Consider the following 19,948-nt stretch of genomic DNA (forward strand, 5'->3'; position numbering starts at 1 on the left):
ACCAAGTAAGTGTTGTTCATGCAACTAAATTACTGAACGTTCCTAAGGGGCAATGCGGCAGGTACATTTCTTCATTTTGTAAATAAGTGATGAAATCATAAAGAACAATGAACTGACTTTCCCACGGCTCATCAAAGCAGACTAGAGACTAATACATTTATTTATGTATTTAAGTAAAATGAGAAAAGGCAGAAAGGGAAATAGAAGAATGCAGTCACACTTACACAGCCAAAAGAAGGTAAGATTTGACCAGAAGATCAGGGGTAGTAAACTACAATGGATAGTTATTATAGTGACTGTTAATTGTCAACCTATCGTTTCTCACCCCCTTCCTTAGTACTAGAACCCCTAATTTTTACCTGGGCACCTAAATGCCCAGAATCAATAAATTTCCCAGTCTCCCTTTGCACCTAGGTGTGGCCAGGTAACTAAGTTCTTGCCAATGAGGTACAAGCAGAATCGGTTTGACAAAACCTCCAGAAAAACTTCCTTAAAAGACAGCTGGGGGGCTTCCCTGGTGGCGCAGTGGTTGAGAGTCCGCCTGCCGATGCAGGGGACATGGGTTCGTGCCCCAGTCCGGGAAGATCCCACATGCCGCGGAGCGGCTGGGCCCATGAGCCATGGCCGCTAAGCCTGCGTGTCCGGAGCCTGTGCTCCGCAACGGGAGAGGCCATAACAGTGAGAGGCCCGCATACCGCAAAAAAAAAAAAAGACAGCTGGTACCTGTTCCTTGCCCCCTTTCTTCCCCTACATCAATTCTGCTCTTTGAAACTCAGATGAAATGGCTGAAGCCACTTGGACAATGAGAAGACAAATCACAGCCTACAAATGGTGAGGCAGGGAGGTAGAAGGAGGAGTCGCTGAGGACCAGAGTCACCATACCAGCTGTGGACTTCTCACCTCTGGATCATTTCTACAAGAGGAAAATGCACTTCTATCTTGTTTAAGCCACAATTACTTGTGTTCATCTTGTGTTGCTATTACGGCACAAGCTAATCTCAACTTATACAAATGATCAAAGAATTTCTGGGCAGAAAACCCTTCGACTTGTCTTTCCAGCAGTCTGCCAACAAATCAAATAAGTTGGCACTATCCAAAAACTTCTTACTTTACTTGAACAAGTGATAAGCCATGAAGAGGAGGCCTCGTTTGCAGACATGCCATTTGAGTCGTACTCATTACAGATTGCTCATTTAATGGTCAGGCAGCTGCACTAGATACTAATATGAAAAACAACACTAGAAATGCTATATAAGAAGCAAGCGAAATATAAATATTTTTTTAAGAAGAATAGAAAGTAATTTTTCATCCCTTCAATTTTCACACTAGACCTAACATTTCCTCTATAAAATTGTGTACATTAATAAAAGTTCTACAAACATCGATAGTAAAGATATCCTCTTTTCTCTTCTCAACATACTCACTTTCCTCTGGAAACTGTCCTCAAAGGTGAGGACAGGCACCCCATGTCCAGGTTGGGGCTGTACTATATGGCCCTGCCCTTCTGAACAAAATTCAGTTCTCTCTCTCATAGACCTGAAACTCTGAGCTTAGAAAGCGTGACTGGAAACATTATTAACTGAAAAATTCAGAAATAGCTGAACTCTTGCCATTAAAATAAATATCCTTTCCAAAGCCTGAGTGTGTTTGACTTCTCCTAGGATTCTATGAGATACATTCATCTTTCAAATACACTTCCTTTTATGCTTAAATAAGGCAAAGTAGGTTTCTGTTATCTGCAACCAACAGAAAAAATATAAAACAATGTTAAACAAAGCTAATTTCTCTACTAATGTAGAGAATGTAGCTCTGATGTAGCTGGTTGGAACCTAATCATTTGAATCTCCCTTGGACTGTTCCAAGATCTTAAAAGGCTTGTTACAACACAATTCTAAGGATTTCAAAAGGTCACGATTCAGAGTTACACAGTGCTCTATGACCCCACTAGCACCATATTTTTTTTTAATTAAGTACTTCAAAGTTTTTTTTATGACAGCATTTAGACCTAGAAGTGACCTTAAAAAATTCAATCAGTTCAACCCACTAATGTCATCACCTCTCTCATTTCTCTTCCCTTAGGACTAAAGAGCTTGCTCAGTACTTGACAACCTTCTTCACACCTTTCCTTAATAGGAGCTCCTCTATCTGTACATATAAATTTTCACTGAATTCTTTGTAAGTTGCCATATTTAGCAAATAAAAATATAGGAGACACCCCCCCAATATATATATTTAGGACAGTTGGTTAAATTTGAATTTGATAAACAACTAACTTTTTTAGTCTAGGTATGTCCCGAATATTGCATGATGACCAACAAACTATCTGTGGTTTGCCTGAAATTCAAATTTAACTAGGCATACTGTATTTTATCTAACAACTCTAGTGCCATGGAGCCGAAAGAGTTGCCCAGTAAGAGCTATAGGCTATCTATTCCCTTTACAACAGGAAGTAGAGAATTAGGAGCAAAAGTTTAAGTTAGCTACACAATGATGACACAGATTGTTAGAGCTGAAGGGGACCCCGGAGATAACTAGTCCAGTGTTCTTACTTTAAACATTAGGGTAAGAGTGGCCAGCTGGGTTGGAACATGACACCAAATTACAAATGACTAGAAAGATTGTTCATTTTCATTTGTCTCTAAAATTATTTCTAAAAACCCACAAGGGAAAAGAACAAGTAAATTTCATGGCTCTGAACAATATTCACATACCTGCCACCTCAGTGGTCATTGCATATTAGTAAATGTTACTAACAAAGCAAAACAACAAAAAAACATAACCAGTTAGACATCACTGTTATGAATGGGATAATTTAAGTAAATAAGATTACATACATAAAGCACCTACCTAATATAAGGCCTAGCCCATAACAGGACTTCTAAATGCAGTTCCCTTCTCCTCCCTGTCCCTATTTACTCAGTCTAGAATACTAAAATATTACAGTAGCTTCCAATCTGGTCTCAGTGTTTCCAAACTCTATAGAGTATCTTCAACTTTGATATCAGTATAGCATTCCTAATGTATCTCCCTCAAAAACGCTGCAATTAATAATGGCAAGATGTTCAATCTCTTCAGATACCAAATTGCCAATTAAAACACTCCTAAGTCAAATCATCCATAAGTTCCCCAAAGGAATTTTGGTGATTCACTCAGAACAAGCAGTGTATAACAAATAGAGTATATGCTAAGACCTTAGAAGTATAAAAGGGAGGACATCATTTCAAGCTGGGGTATTTAGAAAACTTTAAATTTTTTTAAAATTTAATTAATTAATTTATTTATAGCTGTGTTGGGTCTTTGTTTCTGTGCGAGGGCTTTCTCTAGTTGCGGAGAGCGGGGGCCACTCTTCATCGCGGTGCGCGGGCCTCTCACTATCATGGCCTCTCTTGTTGCGGAGCACAGGCTCCAGACGCGCAGGCTCAGTAGTTGTGGCCCACGGGCCCAGCTGCTCCGCGGCATGTGGGATCTTCCCAGACCAGGGCTCAAACCCGTGTCCCCTGCATTGGCAGGCAGATTCTCAACCACTGCGCCACCAGGGAAGCCCTAGAAAACTTTAGAAGCAGCAGCATTTGAGTGAGAATTTGAAGGATATATAGTATTTTGATTGGTGAAGGTAGGAAGTTAAAGGAAATTTCAAGTAGGAAGAGCTTCATGAACAAGGGCATGAAGATAGGAAAAAAAAGGCTTACAATCTGGCCCAAATTTTATTTTTCTTTCTGTCATGCTCCACCAGGGGCACAGATGCTAATCAAGTGTAATTTCCAAGACACAGTTTAAGTTTCTTTGCTCCATACCTCTGTTCAAGCCATGCCCTCCTTCAATGACTGGGAACAAGTCTTGCACAACACAGAGTAATAAATAATACTAGCTAAACCAACCTCTACCTTTCCCTCCGCTTCTATTCCCTTACTTCATCCATTTCTTTCTCTCTCCTTCAAATCTTTCCAACTGACCAAACTAAAGAATAATATTATTCACTGATTCATATATAAAGTAGAGAAGTAGAATATTCTCTTTAAAAACAAAGTTTCAACTTAAGTCCTTGAAACATTCCCTCCATTCCCCCTCTCCCCTCCCCTTTTTCTTCTCACTCTACATTCCCTTTCCTCTTTGGGTTACTGATGCTATATATTTTTTTAATTCCCCTCCCACCTCAGATTTTTAAAATAAATAGCAATGACAGCAGGGATGGACTGCACTTTCACGAATGTGAAAACGTTCCCTCACAAGCAGAGCACAATAAGGGCTTTGTGTTCTTTCTGGGAAGGGGACAAGGAGCAGAAGAGGAACAGAAGGGGAATCTGAAAAGGAATGGAAGGTGTCCAGCCCGTCTAGAGGAATAAAGGTCAGGAATACTCTGGTAAGCCATAAAAACAAAATTTCTTCATTGTAATGACTAAATTTGCAAGAGTGGGTCCTTAAAAATAGCACATATGCCTGCAAACTAAAGAGTTTTCTTTTGTTAGCCAAAATTATAAATTAGCCCTCAGAGAAGTGCAAGTTACCAAATCATCAAGTCTTCAATCTCTTATAATGGGACAACAAATTTTTAACTGGAAAAGACATTCACCAGAAATGGCCTTGATCACTGTAGTTTTAAAGGCTTACGCAGGTAACCTAATGGAATCAGGAAAAATAAAATGTAACACACTATTAACTAGACGTCTAGACTCTCAGTTTCAAGTATAGTCAATATACCTTTTGAATACCACTTTATAAAGCAATGTAAAGTGCTTATATTGTAGAAAACACATATATACCTCCGGAATTGGGGGGGGAGGGCAGGGAGATATCACAATGTTAAGCAAATAGGTACTTGTAGTAAAATGTCTAGTGAGAGCACCATCCCTGGACTCAAAAAGTGCTGGATCTCCAACAAACGAGATGACAGTGAAAATACCCCAGGACTGGAAATAACTGAAAAACTAGCTCTCACAATTACAAAGACACTAATATCAAAGTGAATGCAAACAATCTTGCATATACTGTTTTATGAAACAGGATAAAAATATCGAAATTTACAGTATTCTATATAAATGCATATATGCATGCATGCATACGTAACTAAATTAATAAAAACAGGGCTATTTCATCCACATCATTGGATGTTTATATGTTCAAGTTGGCCAATAATTTTTTTTCTTTTGCTGAGCACTTATGTATTTTTGTACCATATAAGTCATTTGCTTTTCAGGTTTATTATTTACTGACTAATCTCCTGTGTTAGAATGTGAGCTTCCTGAAGAAAGGGCCCTTTATTTTGATTAGTTATGTATCCCAGGGCTAATAACAGAGCCTGACATGTAGAAGGTGTTCAAAACAGTGTCAGGGAATGAATAAACTGATAAGCAAATTGCCTAAGTTCACAAGGTAGGTTATAGAGGTGGGTCTGTCTGACTCCAAAACCCAAGCATTTCCACTAAGCCTATGTTAGTACAAGTTATTCACATGCTTGGAGGAAACCATTCACTGAAATAAATTTTTAAAAAGAATAACAGACATGTATTTCAAAGGACTCTTAAAACCTTAGAAATTTTGGAAGTGATCTTATTGGGAAAACGAGAGGCTGCCTTGGATTTGAAGTCAACTTACATTTGGCACACAGAGTATTAGATTGTTTTTATATAAAATTATTTATTTTTTAAATTTATTTTTGGCTGCATTGGGTCCTCGTCACTGCGTGCGGGCTCTCTCTAGTTGCGGCAAGTGGGGGTCACTCCTCACTGCAGTGTGTGGGCCTCTCACTGTGGTGGCCTCTCCCACTGCAGAGCACAGGCTCTAGGCATGCAGGCTCAGTAGTTGTGGCTCGCGGGCTGCAGAGCGCAGGCTCAGTAGCTGAGGCGCACGGGCTTAGTTGCTCCATGGCATGTGGGATCTTCCAGATGAGGGCGCGAACCCGTGTCCCCTGCATTGGCAGGAGGACTCCTAACCACTGTGCCACCAGGGAAGTCCCAGTTTTTTTTGCTGTTTTTTTTTTAAGTGTTCTTTGTCCTCCAGAATTTCCTGAGGTCACTGCTGAATTCTAACTTGTAGAACTGTTTGCCCTGCTTGAAACGTCTGTTATTTAGTTATTTTGGGGCTGTGCCGCACAGCTTCCAGGATCTTAGTTTCCCAACCAAGGACTGGACTCGGGCCACCACAGTGAAAGCGTCAAGTCCTAACTGCTGGACCGCCAGGAATTCCCTGAAATGTCTTGATGTTGTTTGTGAGTTGATATTTCTATCTCTTCTACTTCCATAACAGGGAATCTACTTCTAAATTCAGATTCAATGTTTATTGAAGGCCTATTATTTACTATGAAACATGATAGATACTTTCATAAAGCACCTACACAAGCACTTACACAAGCATTCAACTGTATCATGTTTGCTAAAATTGAGTTTTACTGTTAAAAGCCAGAAAATGAGAGTGATGGATGATAGTACAGAAAAAAAAAACAAAAAACAATCTGGTTCTTACGTAGGATGACAAGATGGCAGACCTTATTTTCCTATTTCATGTCGACTGCTAAGAAAGGTAAATAACTCTTTACACAGTTTAGCATTAAAAATTGTACTGAATAAAACTCTTTACCCTAAAACTCTACATTTTTGTTTCTGGAAGAGGGAGTTACTTACCTCTGCCTCTGCTGTCAACTGTATCTTCTTTGCTATCAGCTGTTTTAAATCAATCCGACCTAAGGAAAGAAAAAAATATAACTTTTAAGTTGATGGAGATAGTTACCTATCAACATTATTTAAATCGTGAAGTTGAAAAACAAGCAAAAGATGACGACTATGTAAACTATGGTACAACCACAAAACATGACACAACTCTTAAAAATGAAGCATGGGCAATATAAATAGAAGGAAATTTATACATAAAAATGCTAAGTCGAAAAAAAACAAAACTACTATATGTACACACAGCACTTACAACTATATTAATCATAGGATGCTGACAGTATAGGAAATTCTGACAGTAGAGGAAATTAGTTTCTGTGAATGGATCCTGCAACTATGAGTAGTAAAATGTACAAGCAACAATAGAAAAACTAAATAAATCGGACTTGGTCAAAAATTAAAAAAAAAAAAGTTTCTGCTCCAAAGAAGTAAAAAGATGCAAAACGGGGAAAAACACTTGCAAATCTGATCCGGAACCTGCATCCAGAATATGTAAAGAACTCCTACAACTCAATGGTAAAGACGAATAGTCCAACTTAAGCATCTGAAAAGACACGTCTCCAAAAAAGATATACAAATGGTCAATACCATCTGAAAAGATGCTCAATATCACTGGCCATCAGGGAAATGCAAATCAAAACCACAAAGAAATATCATTTCATACCCACTAGGATGGTTATAATCAAAACACATAAGTGTTGGCCATTGTACACCTTAAGCTAATACAATGTTATGTGTCAATTATCTCAATAAAGCTAGAAAAAGAGTTGTACAAGCAGGAAATTTTGAGAAGAGCATTATTTCAGGGATTGGATGTGATAGCATTTCTGTAATACAATTAGAGAGTGTTAATAAACACTTGTAACAATGATGTTTATAAGCTTGGTACAAATAAAACAGAGTTTATTATTTACTATTTTAAAAATTTTTTTGTTTGTGTTGGGTCTTCATTGCTGTGTGTGGGCTTTCTCCAGTTGTGGTGAGTAGGAGGTACCCTTCGTTGTGGTGCACGGGCTTCTCATTGCGGTGGCTCCTCTTGCTGGGGAGCACAGGCTGTAGGCGCACGGGCTTCAGTAGTTGCGGCACGCGGGCCCTAGAGTGCGCAGGCTTCAGTAGTTGCAGCACATGGGCTCAGTAGTTGTGGCTCATAGGGTCTAGAGCACAGTCTCAGTAGTTGTGGCCCACGGGCTCAGTTGCTCCAGAGACCTGGAAGCAACTGAGAAGTTGTGGGATCTTCCTGGACCAGGGATCGAACCCACGTCCCCTGCATTGGCAGGAGGATTCTTAACCACTGCGCCACCAGGGAAGTCCCAAAACAGTTTTTTTAAGTGAGGAGAAAAAAGCTTTGACCAGAACATGGAGAAATTAAAACGCTCCTACATTGCTGGTGAGAATGTAAAATGACACAATGCTTTTGAAAAAGTCTGGAAGTTCCTCAAAAGGTAAACACAGAGGTACCATTTAACCCAGAAATTCCACCCCTAGGTAAATACACAAGAGAAATGAAAACCCCCCTCTCATTTATAGAAAATTAAAAATCCAAGCCTCCAAAAAATGATCTAATAAGATCGCTCATTATCCTATGATATTCAAGCAACTAATTTTAACATTTTGGTAAATATTATTTGTCCTTTTACTTTGGCAAAAATTAAATAATAATATTAAATATAATATTATAAATATACATACTATAAAAACAGAGTCATTATGAATACTGTTTGGTAACCTGTTTTCATTTAACATATTGTTAGTATCTTTGCATATCATTATATATTCTTCCACATCATTTTTATTGGTCTACTATTCTATTTTTATGCCTGAAACAGAATTTATTTAATCCTCTATTGGACATTTTGATTCTTTATATCGTTTCACAATATTCCACTTGGAAAAAAGGCATGGAGAATGTGAAGGTCCAAAATGCACCTAATGAAAGCTCTATAAGGAGAGGAAAAATTTGAAGTAATAATGGCCGAGAACTTTCTGGAAGTGTTAAAAAAAAAGCCAATCCTCAAAGGAAGATCAAAGAATCCCAAGCAGGGTAAAGATACATCATAGTGAAACTGTGTAACACAGAGGTTTATTTAAAAACAAAACACAAAACAAAAGGACCCTTAAAAGCACCCAGGAAGAAAATATCACCTTCAAGAGAATTGCCATTATGCTGAGTGCCTGACTCATCAACACCAACAACAGAAGCCGGCAAACAGTGAAATAATATCTTCAACTGTTGATAATAGTGAAGTTTATGACTGGGAAGGAGGCTAGAGGTCATATCACAGAGAGCCTGTGCGTATCACAACAAGGGCTTTGAGGAAACTAAGAATTTTAAGCAGAAGAGTAACTGATCTGATATTGGAAAACCCCACTCTCTGGCAGGAGAGGAAGAAAGGACCACATAAGAGAAATGCAATAAATCCTGACAAGAAATGATGTCGCCATAAGCCAAAACAATAGCGCTGAGAATGGACAGGAGAGGATAAATTTTGAAAATATTCCCAAATTGGTAACTTATTAGGTAAGAAATATGAAGGTAAAACAAATATCCATTTGATTTTTCCATCAGCTGTAAAAATACTTTTATTTAGTTCTCTACCATCTATGATCAGACCATGGATTCATAAATAAGCTATTTACTTCATAAATAAATGAATACAGAAACGTCTTCCCTTCAACTAATTACCATAGGGGGATGGGGAAGAAGATGCCAAAGATTAATTCTCACTACCTGTGCATCATTCCCAAAAGGAATCTGTCTATCCATAAATAACCTAACCACCATTCAAACTGGCTTTGAGGAGTCAGGGTCTGGAAAGCAGGGAAAGAGTTTTTTCTCACTTAGACTAGAATCTCTAAAGGCCCCGCTCCAAGTGACAGTAAAGTTATATAAAGTCAAAGAAAAATATATTAAAAATCCAATTCAATTCATTTTCTTTCAGCTTAAAACTAACCTCACACAATATTCAAAATTACTTTCTTGCTACCCACCCAAACTTAAATGTCATAAAAATCAAAAGAATAATACTCTAAAAGCTAACATCCAGTGATTTAAAGAACTATATACAGGGACTTCCCTGGTGGCACAATGGTTAAGAATCCACCTGCCAATGCAGGGGACATGGGTTCCATCCCTGGTCTGGGAAGATCCCACAAGCTGCAGAGCAACTAAGCCCCTGCGCCACAACTACTGAGCCCACGTGCCACAAATACTGAAGCCCGTGCACCTAGAGCCCATGCTCCACAACAAGAGAAGCCACTGCAATGAGAAGCCCGTGCACCGCAACGAAGAGTAGCCCGCACTGGCCGCAACTAGAGAAAGCCCGCGCACAGCAACAAAGACCCAACACAGCCATAAATAAATAAATAAATAAATGTTTAAAATATATAAAAATAAAATAAAAATAAAGAACTATGTACAGACACCCAACCACATAAATCAACTCAAGGTTTCTAAATTTCTAAAACATTGACCATGAAATAGGGATAAGCCAGGACTGAGGGTCATGCAATTTCTGAAATACCTGCCTAGATCTATTAATATCACTAACTGATAACTGATCATTAACTGATAATACCTATTAGTAGACCCAAAGATAAATCCTTAAAGAAAGCTCCTCTAGATTTTGTTTTTTCCTAACCCTCTTATCTCTAAGAAGTCAGGCTTGCGACATTTATCTTCATGAACACTACCTCACACTTGTAAAGTCTACAACATTGAATTGAGTATTTAAAAATTTACTCCTTGAAGTATCAAAAATCTAATTTGAACCAGTTTTGATAAAGACCTTCCTAAAATTATTACATGCTTTACCACCTTAAAAAAAAAAGAGAGACTGTACATAATCTTTATGTAGAATAAAAGATCATTTATTGCACTGTGCTATTATAGTGACACCTTTAGTAGGACTGAAATGAGAGCAACAGAGCCCACACTAAACAGCTCCAGAAAGTTGTGCCTTTCTACTAGGGTTGCTTCTTCATGGCTCTTCACCAAATCTGATTCCTGTAACAATCCTATACTTACGCTACTATGCCAAATGTACTGCCAATGTTACCCAGAAGGAAAAGATAAATAACCAAGCTTATTAAATTAGTAACGCATTTATTCATTCAATTATATACTCACTCACTTAATAAAAACCCTCTGAGAACCCAATACATACGGGGTACTAGGCATGTATTCCAAACCCCTCCTTTAGGATCTCAATAGAAGTATGCAAACATAGATAATTACAATACACAGAAGGGCTGTGGGATCATCAGGGTGGAGAGAGCTTTTGCAGAGCAAGTCAATATTTGAGCTGACTCAACTGATAAAGAAAAATCACAGTGCACAAGGTATTAGAAAGATTATTTCAGGCAATGGAAACAGCATGAAGGCTTGTAAGGACTTGGGTTTTCTGGGACTTGACCCTGAGTCAAATGCCTCTAAGTGCCAAGCTCTCTTTGCTTTACAATACTGTACTTAATATAGACTTTTGCCTAAGGGCAGCTTTTAACTCCTTACCTTCTAGGTTACCAGTTACTTTCTAGATCAGTGCTGCCCAACAGAAACATAATGTGAACCACATTATGTAATTTAAAATTTCCTGGGAACCACATGAAAAACTAAAAACAGGTGCAAAGTGAGTCTTTGCTAGAGTCACTAACCCTCTGTCATTATTTCTATCCTTCCCTCATCAACACCACTAATTTCTTGGACCCACCTAGCCACATCCCAATCCCAGATATTGCTTGCTATCTGCTTTCTCTGATTTCAAACTGCCATGCACTGCAGAAATATAATACAGAAAATGGGCCCACTATAAACTGTTGCTGTCTAGCGTTAACCAGGCCTGCAATAAAAATGAAATCTTTGTCTCTGCCTCTTGATGAATTTCTATAACATTCCTCCCAAGCGTAGTTCCAAACATTTTCCACCTTCAAGTCCCAGCCTTACAAAGCAAACTTCAGTTGATCATTTTGGGGACCAACTCCTGAAATGTCTTCTATCTTAATTTTCACTATCTTTAATTCTCTTCTCCACTGTTCCTTTGTCAGAGGAAGGGGTAGCCCATCTCTTTTTCAAGACTACCCCTTTAAACTATATTGCCTTGATCCTTTATATGTCCTTTGAGAAACTGTTCAAATCATTCAACACACTGAGCCATTTATTTTGTCCACATTACATTCAGCACCAAAGTAGTCTTTAAAAATTTTCTGAAATTATGATATGGATGTCATAAGTGGTACTCAAAATTTATCTGTGAAGTATTACATATTTACTTAACGTTTTGGAAACAAATATGTAACTGAAACAAACGATCACTTCATAGAATTGACTGCCTAGGATGAAGATTCTTCTTTTTAGTGAAAATTTCTTTAAATTACATAATAATAAATATGGTACAGAGATAGTGGCAAAATTATAAATAACTGAAATTTTGGAAACAATGTCCTTTGGAAACAAACAACAGCCCTTTCCAATGAACCTCTTATCTTTCAAGACCCAACTCATGCTCTCTTTTCCTTTTAATATAAAAAGTCCTGGAAAAGTGGTTCGTACTTCCTATCTTCACTGTCTCACTAGCAATTCATCCCCAACATGTTTCTGCAACTCTTCCTTTTCTGGAGTCACTATGGCCTCCAAATTTCTAAATTCTCATCCTCATTAAACTTGCTGCAAGGAGTTCCCTTGGTGGCCTAGTGGTTAGGATTCCAGGCTTTCAATGACAGGCCCCCAGTTCAATCCCTGGTCAGGGAACTGAGATCCCGCAAGCCATGCGGGATGATATCATATATCGCTTATATGTAGAATCTAAAATGTGATACAAATGAACTTATTTACAAAACAGAAACAGACTCACAGACATAGAGAACAAACTTCTGGTTACCAAAGGGAAAAGGGGGTTAGGGAGGGATAAATCAGGAGTTTGGGATTAGCAGATACAAACAATTATATATAAAATAGATAGGGAATTCCCTGGAGGTCCAGTGGTTAGGACTCGGGGCTTTCACTGGTGTAGGCCCAGGTTCGATCAGTGGTTGGGGAACTAAGATTCTGCAAGCTGTGCAGTGCAGCCAAGAATTTTTTAAAAATAAGAAAAAAAAAAAAAGATAAACAAGGTCCTACTGTATACCAAAGGGAACTATATTCAATATCCTGTAATAAATCATAATAGAAAAGAATATGAAAAAGAATATACATATATATAACTGAACCACTTTGCTGTACACCAGAAACACAACATTGTAAATCAACTGTACTTCAATAAAAGATTTAAAAATTAATTAATTTATTAAATTTTAAAAATCAAGGCCTACTTATAGTGACTAAATTCCTAACGATGACTAAGGCCTACTAGGCAGTGATGAATCACCATTTTTCAAGTTCCACTTCTTTTAGTTTCACTTCTTTTAACTAGTATTTTCTTTGTCTCCTTGTGGTAAGTACAGAATTAGCTAATGTGTAGGCACTGACTAGCAGGTTTTTACTGCCTAGAGAAGTTCAAACTCATTTTAAAATCCTGATAATTTTCTAAAAAACTCTCATTGACCATGCCTTAGAAGATCTTCATCCCAGCTTCACCTTGCTCTCCATAGAGATATAAGTAACCCAAAAGAGTCATGTGAAAGCCATCTTTATGTCTAAGGATGGTTGGGCTTAGGAGTAGTCCTTGAAAGAACAAATCATTTATCAATCTTAGAAGCAAAAGGGGAGATACAAAAAAAAAAAAGTATAATCCATCTATAGGGACTTCCCTAGGGGTGCAGTGGTTAAGAATCCGCCTGCCGGGCTTCCCTGGTGGTGCAGTGGTTGAGAGTCTGCCTGCCGATGCAGGGCACATGGGTTCGTGCCCCGGTCGGGGAAGATCCCACATGCCGCGGAGCTGCTGGGCCCGTGAGCCATGGCCGCTGAGCCTGCGCGTCCGGAGCCTGTGCTCCGCAACGGGAGAGGCTGCAACAGAGAGAGGCCCGCGTACCGCAAAAAAAAAAAAAAGAAAAAAAAAAAGAATCCGCCTGCCAATGCAGGGGACACAGGTTCGATTCCTGGTCCAGGAAGATCCCACGTGCCACTGAGCAACTAAGCCCGTGCGCCACAACTACTGAAGCCCGCGCGCCTAGAGCTCATGCTCCACAACAAGAGAAGCCACTGCAATGTGAAGCCGGTGCACAGCAACGAGGAGTAGCCCCCCCGCTCGCCGCAACTAGAGGAAGCCCGTGCACAGCAACGAAGACCTGACACAGCCAAAAATAAATTTTTTTAAAAAAGGTATAATACATCTAAATCCTCTATTGCTCCATCGACCTCAAAAACCTTTCAAAATTGTCTACTAATCACATGTCTACACTGCTACAGAGAAAGGAACCTGAACTAGAAATGAGGGTCAGTATATAAATATCATACAGAAAACAAGATTTAATAGATAATGTTGAAACAACTGGCTGGCCATTTTGAAAACCTGTCAAATTAGATCCCTAGCTCACTTATTATTCAAAATAAATTTCAGATGGATCAAATATTTGAATCTTAAAAAAACCCAGGGCTTCCATGGTGGCGCAGTGGTTAAGAATCCACCTGCCAATGCAGGCGACATGGGTTCGATCCCTGGTCCAGGAAGATCTCACATGCCGCAGAGCAACTAAGCCCGTGCGCCACAACTACTGAGCCTGAGCTCTAGAGCCCATGTGCCACAACTACTCAAGCCCACGAGCCACAACTACTGAAGCCCACGCACCTAGATCCCATGCACTGCAACAAGAGAAGCCACTGCAATGAGAAGCATGTGCACTGCAAGGAAGAGTAGCTCCCGCTCACCACAACTAGAGAAAGCCCGCGTGCAGCAACAAGGACCCAACACAGCCAAAAATAAAATAAATAAAATAAAATTAATTAATTAAAAAAATTGTTTTAAGTTATCAAATTATCAGCTAGTAACTCCCATTTCTTTTAACTAATCTTCCTAAAATGAACCAAGATATCCAAACTCATTCTTTTGACCTTAAAAAGTACAAAAGGTACTAATTAATATTCAATAACTTTACTGCTGCTTTTAACTATGTCTCATTGTACAAAACCTTTTTCAAGCAGAGTGGAATCTGTCATCTCTCAAAATGCCATAGAGTTTATTCAAAAGGTCACATCATCCATGACTGAAGAAGGTTGAAGAAACAGGCACTCTCATATGGCTACTGGGAGTGCAATATTTCCAGAGGGCAATTTGGCAATACCCACCCAATAAATCTTATGACCCAAAAACAATTTCTTGGAATGTAGCCAAGGAAAAATCATAAACACTTGAACGTTTGCTTATCTGCACTTTCTAAAACAAATATGTTTTGCTTTTATTCTAAGGGGGAAAAAAATGTGTTCTCAACCTACTCAGTTGATCAAAGCTCCATGTGGACTGGCCAGTTTTATGATTAGATGCATAAATTGGATGAAGGGGCTAAATTACAGAATAACAATGATATTAACTTTTTTTCATATATTTTTGCCAAGGGACTCTCAATCTTTACAAAAGGCAGGTTGTTCTCTCTGTTCAAATACTTATGTACATATCTCAAAGAACACTGAAATTGAATAGAATTAGAAGTATATTAACCAAGTTAATATTTGTTAAACACTTAAAACAGTGCCTGGCACATGATAAACTGTTAGCGGTCATTATCATATTTACTCATTAATTAGCTATCAAATGAACAATGCAGCAAAATAAATGGTAGTCAAGAATAGGCATTACCTGTAAATTAAGAGAAAGGTAGAGAATGTCCCCAACCTGATAAAGGGCACCTACAAAAATCCACAGCTAACATAATTAACAGAAAAACTGAAAATTTTCTCCCTAAGATCAGAAACAACACAAGAATGCCTAATGTCCACTCTTGCCAATTCTGTTCAACATTTTACTGGAAATTCTAGCAAGGGCAATTAGGCAAGACAATGAAATAAAAGGCATGTTGATTGAAAATGAAGAAATAAGACGAATTCTTATGTGCAGATGGCATGATTTTGTATACAGAAAATACTACAAAACACACACACAAAAAACTCTTAGAGCTAATAAATGAGCTCAGCAAGGTTGCAGGATACAATAACAATATACAAAAACCAGCTGCATTTCTACACATTAGCAACAAATGATTGGAAAATGAAATTAAGAAAATTCCACTTACGACAGCAGCAAAAGGAACAAAATATTTAGAAATAAATTTAACAAAAAAAGTGTAAAACTTACCAACTTAAAACTATAAAACATTGTTGAAAGAAATCAAAGACCTAAATACAGGCATACCTCGTTTTATTGCACTTTGAAGATATTGCAGGATTTTTTGTTTTTTGTTTTTACAAATTGAAGGTTTGTAGCAACCGTGCACTGAGCAAGGCTATCGACACCATTTTTCAAACAGCATCTGCTCACTTCATGTCTGTCATATTTTGGTAATTCTCACAGTATTTCAAACTTTTCATTATTATATTTGTTACGGTGATCTGTGATCAGTGATCTCTGATGTTACTATTGCAAAAAGATTACAACTTGAGGAAGACTCAGATGATGGTGAGCATTCTTTTAACAATAAAGTATTTTTTAATTAAGGTATGTACACTGTCTGTTTTAGACATAATGCACACTTAATAGTTTACAGTATAGCATAAACATAACTTTTATGTGCACTGGGAAACCAAAAAATTCATGTGGACTCACTTTATCGTGATACCCATTTTATTGCGGTGGTCTCGAACCAAACCCACAATATCTCCGAGGTATGTCTGTAAATAGAAAGACATCCCATGTTCATGGGTTGAAAGACTTAATATTGTTAAGATAGTGTATTAGTTTCTTGCACCTGCTGTAACAAATTACCACGAACTAGGTGGATTAAAACAACCGAAATTCTCTCTCAGTTCTGGAGGCCAAGCTGAAATCAAGGTGTCACAGCAGGGCCCCACTCCCTTTGGAGGCTCTAGAATCCAGTCCTGGCTCTGCAGCTTCTGGTAGCTAGCAGCATTCCTTGGTTTTTGGTCATTGCACTCCAATCTTCAAAGCCAGCATCTACAAATCTCTCTCTGCTCCATCTTCAAATCACCTTCTCCTCTGTGTGTCATCAAATCTCCCTCTGCCTCCCACTTATAATATACAGGACTGCATTCAGGGCCCAGGTGGCTATTCAAGATAATCTCAAGATTCCCAACTTAATTATATCAAAGACCCCTCTGCCCCCTTTTCCTGCCATATAAAGCAGCATTCACAGGTTCCAGGTTTTAGGACCTTTTGGGAGAGGGGGCATTTTCCGGCCTACCACATATGGCAATACTCCCGAAACTGACGTGGATATCCACATGCCCAAGAAAGAAGTTGAACCCTTAACTTATACAATATAAAAAATAACTCGAAACGGATTACTGACCTAAATGTAAGACCCAAAACTCTAAAACTAGAAGAAAACATAGGACAAAACCTTCATGACACTGGGCTTAGCAAAGATTCCTGGATATGATACCAGAAGCACAGGCAAAAAACACAAAAATAGACAAATGGAATCATACCAAACTTAAAAACTTCTGTGCAAAGAACACAGTCAACAAAGTGAAAAAGCAACCTATGGAACGGCAGAAAATATCTGATGAAGGATTAATATTCAGAATATCATAATATTATAAAACGCCTACAACTCAACAACAAAAAAGCATATAACCCAACAAAACAAAATGGCCAAAGGATATGAATAGATATTTCTCCAAGGAAGATATACAAATGGCCAACAGGTATGTGAAAAAGTGCTCAACACCACTAATCATTAGGGAAACGCAAATCAAAACCACAGTGAGGTATCACCCTACACCCGTTAGGATGGCTACTATTAAAAAGACAAACCAACCACCAACAACAAAAACAGAAGATAATAAGCACTGGTGAGGATGTGGTTAAACTGGAACCCTTGTGTGCCACTGGTGAAACTGTAAAATGGTGCAGCCGCAATCAAAAACATTATGTCAGTTCCTCAAAAAATTAAAAATAGAACTACCACAGAATCCAGCAATCCTACTTCTGGGTATAGATCCCGAAGAATGGAAAGCAGAGTCTTAAAGAGATATTTGAATACCTGTGTTCATAGCAGCAGCAGTATTCACAGTAGTCAAGAGGTGAAAGCCAAGGTACTCAGAAGTACGTGGGCATCCAGCACAGAAACAGTAAAACTGTGGGACTTCTCGGCCTCCATCTGAACCAACCCTTCATAATAAATCTTTTTATATATCCATATATATCCTATTGGTTCTGCTTCTCTGGAGAACTCTGACTAATACACATACCAAATGAGAACTGCCACTCTAAGAGCTGTGTCTCAAACTTTAACCTGCATATGAATCCCCTGAGAACTTATTAAAATGAAATTTTTATTCAATTAAGTGTGAGGTGGGGCATTTCTAACAGGCCCCCAGGTGTTGCAGATGCCCCTGGGCCTGGCTGGTAGGCCACAATGACTGGCATGGCGTGGTGTCCTTTAAGCCCTTCACCACTCAAAGGTCACATTTTACCCATCTGCTTACTCCCCCAAAGTGAACCAATGTTAAAGTAAGTGGAGAAACACATGCAATTTTCAGATCAGCGTTAGTTACATTAAACCAAGGAGGAGGTCAGACTTCTTGTTTTAGGCTAAACAATTCAATTTTTATTATCTGCATTAAAACCTGGAATGATTAAAACTTAATGAACTGAGGCCATAAGGAGTACTGAAAACATGTAGAACTTAGAATAGTCTAAAAGCTTTTCTTTAAAAAATGGGACATAGTGAGAAAATCATACTGGTAACAGAAAGTTTCAATAAAAAGACAATGTGAATTAGCACCCAGTCCCTAAATCAAGGAAGGGGAAATTTTCTACCCAATGTTGGCTTATCCTTTTGCACAAATTTCACATTTTATATCACACTAAAACTAGTCCATATGACAATATAAATATTTCATAAATAGCTAATTAAGAGTCCAAAAATCAATAAACTACATTATGCAAACTTAAGCAGCAACATTTATATTCCTGGATCCAGCTGCTGTATTTAATTTACAATTAAATTTAAGTAGGAAAAGCAAAAGCTTTTCTTTATGAAAGAAGTCTCAGGATGCCAAAGACAACCTGTCTCAGAAAGTTCCACACCTATTTGTTAACCAAACAAGCCTCAAATTTCAAATCCTCATTGAAATCAAACCTATACAAATGTCACCACAAAAATAAATAGCCTGATTCAATAGATGACATCAGTTGAAGTTGTGTTTACAGGTCTATCAATCTTAAGCACAAACCTTGACCTTAACAAGTACTGCGTCACAGTCTGCTTTGTATTCATGTTAAGCAAACTTGGACATGAGAACTAACAAAACTCCCCCAAGATTTATAACCTAGTATTGAACTAACTAAGTTAGGTACCCTGCTCATTACTCTCATTATGCTCATTACACCTATTAAAAGAGTAATTAGTAGCACTTATTTATAACAATCTAATTATGCTAACGGCAGGAGAGGGGTTCTCATTCACTTAACTTGGAGCTCCATGAGGGCAAACACATCTGTATCAATCACTGCTGTAGCCCCAACACCTAGCAGGACACCAATAATTATTGACAGGTTAGGTAGTTGAAGGAATGAATAAATGAATGAATGATGTCTAAAACATAGTAGATACCCCAAAAATGTTCAATGAGTTAATTTAAAAGGGCTTACTTTCTAGTTTCTTCGTTACCAGATATATAAAACTAAATTAAAGCATACATTGCAAACTCCACTTACATCAATAAAGCTCACCTCTATGAGAGGTGCAGCAATTTACACACCAGTGTCACCAGCAGTATCTAAAGCAGCTGTGACTGGCAACTAAACCAATTTGTTCCTTTCTATTCTTTTAATCAATTTATTTTTCTCCCCTGCACTTTACAGTGCCTACCAGCATATCCATTTATAAGAGAGCTAAAGAGATGGCAATCCTTGCTCTAGAACACTGAATCTGTTGCCTATTTCATTAATTCACCTCAGAAACAGTAAAAGCCTCACCGTTACTAGGTGTCTCTTGGCACTCCTCTGTACAGTCTCTCTGGCCTTCTTCCTTTTCCTCAGCATGTTTACTGGACTTCGACAGCCGTTTTCTTACAGACATCTTCTCTTCGCCCAACATCGTGTTGTCTAGGAAAGAAGATATAAAAAGCTTTAAGTATCCGGCTTAGGCAAATTTCACAATATCACCATATTTTTAGGGGAGGCAACAAATGATATATTCTCTTCCTTTTGTTTTACTTTAATCACATTTAAGCATTT

At 38.2% G+C, this 19,948-nt stretch overlaps 1 protein-coding gene across 6 annotated transcripts in view; it reads right to left on the reverse strand.

Moving 5' to 3' along the window:
• Positions 1-19,948, reverse strand: part of SOAT1 (sterol O-acyltransferase 1) — a 56,530-nt gene that overhangs the window by 24,345 nt on the left and 12,237 nt on the right. For 5 of the 6 annotated variants that reach the window (XM_089910675.1, XM_089910668.1, XM_089910663.1 and 2 more), the window contains 3 exons: positions 19,688-19,816; positions 19,180-19,236; positions 6,618-6,676 (listed from right to left, as the gene is read on the reverse strand). In XM_089910675.1, coding sequence (XP_089766801.1) covers positions 6,618-6,676; positions 19,180-19,236; positions 19,688-19,808 — 237 coding nt within the window. In that variant the 5' untranslated portion in view covers positions 19,809-19,816. The remainder of the gene's footprint in view (positions 1-6,617; positions 6,677-19,179; positions 19,237-19,687; positions 19,817-19,948) is intronic. The other variant, XM_089910680.1, reaches the window with a different exon arrangement.

The sequence above is a fragment of the Delphinapterus leucas genome, chromosome 1 (assembly GCF_059928025.1).
Source record: "Delphinapterus leucas isolate spDelLeu-1000000601 "Yukka" chromosome 1, BTC_Dleu_Yukka2, whole genome shotgun sequence".
In the NCBI taxonomy this organism is placed as follows: Eukaryota; Metazoa; Chordata; class Mammalia; order Artiodactyla; family Monodontidae; genus Delphinapterus; species Delphinapterus leucas.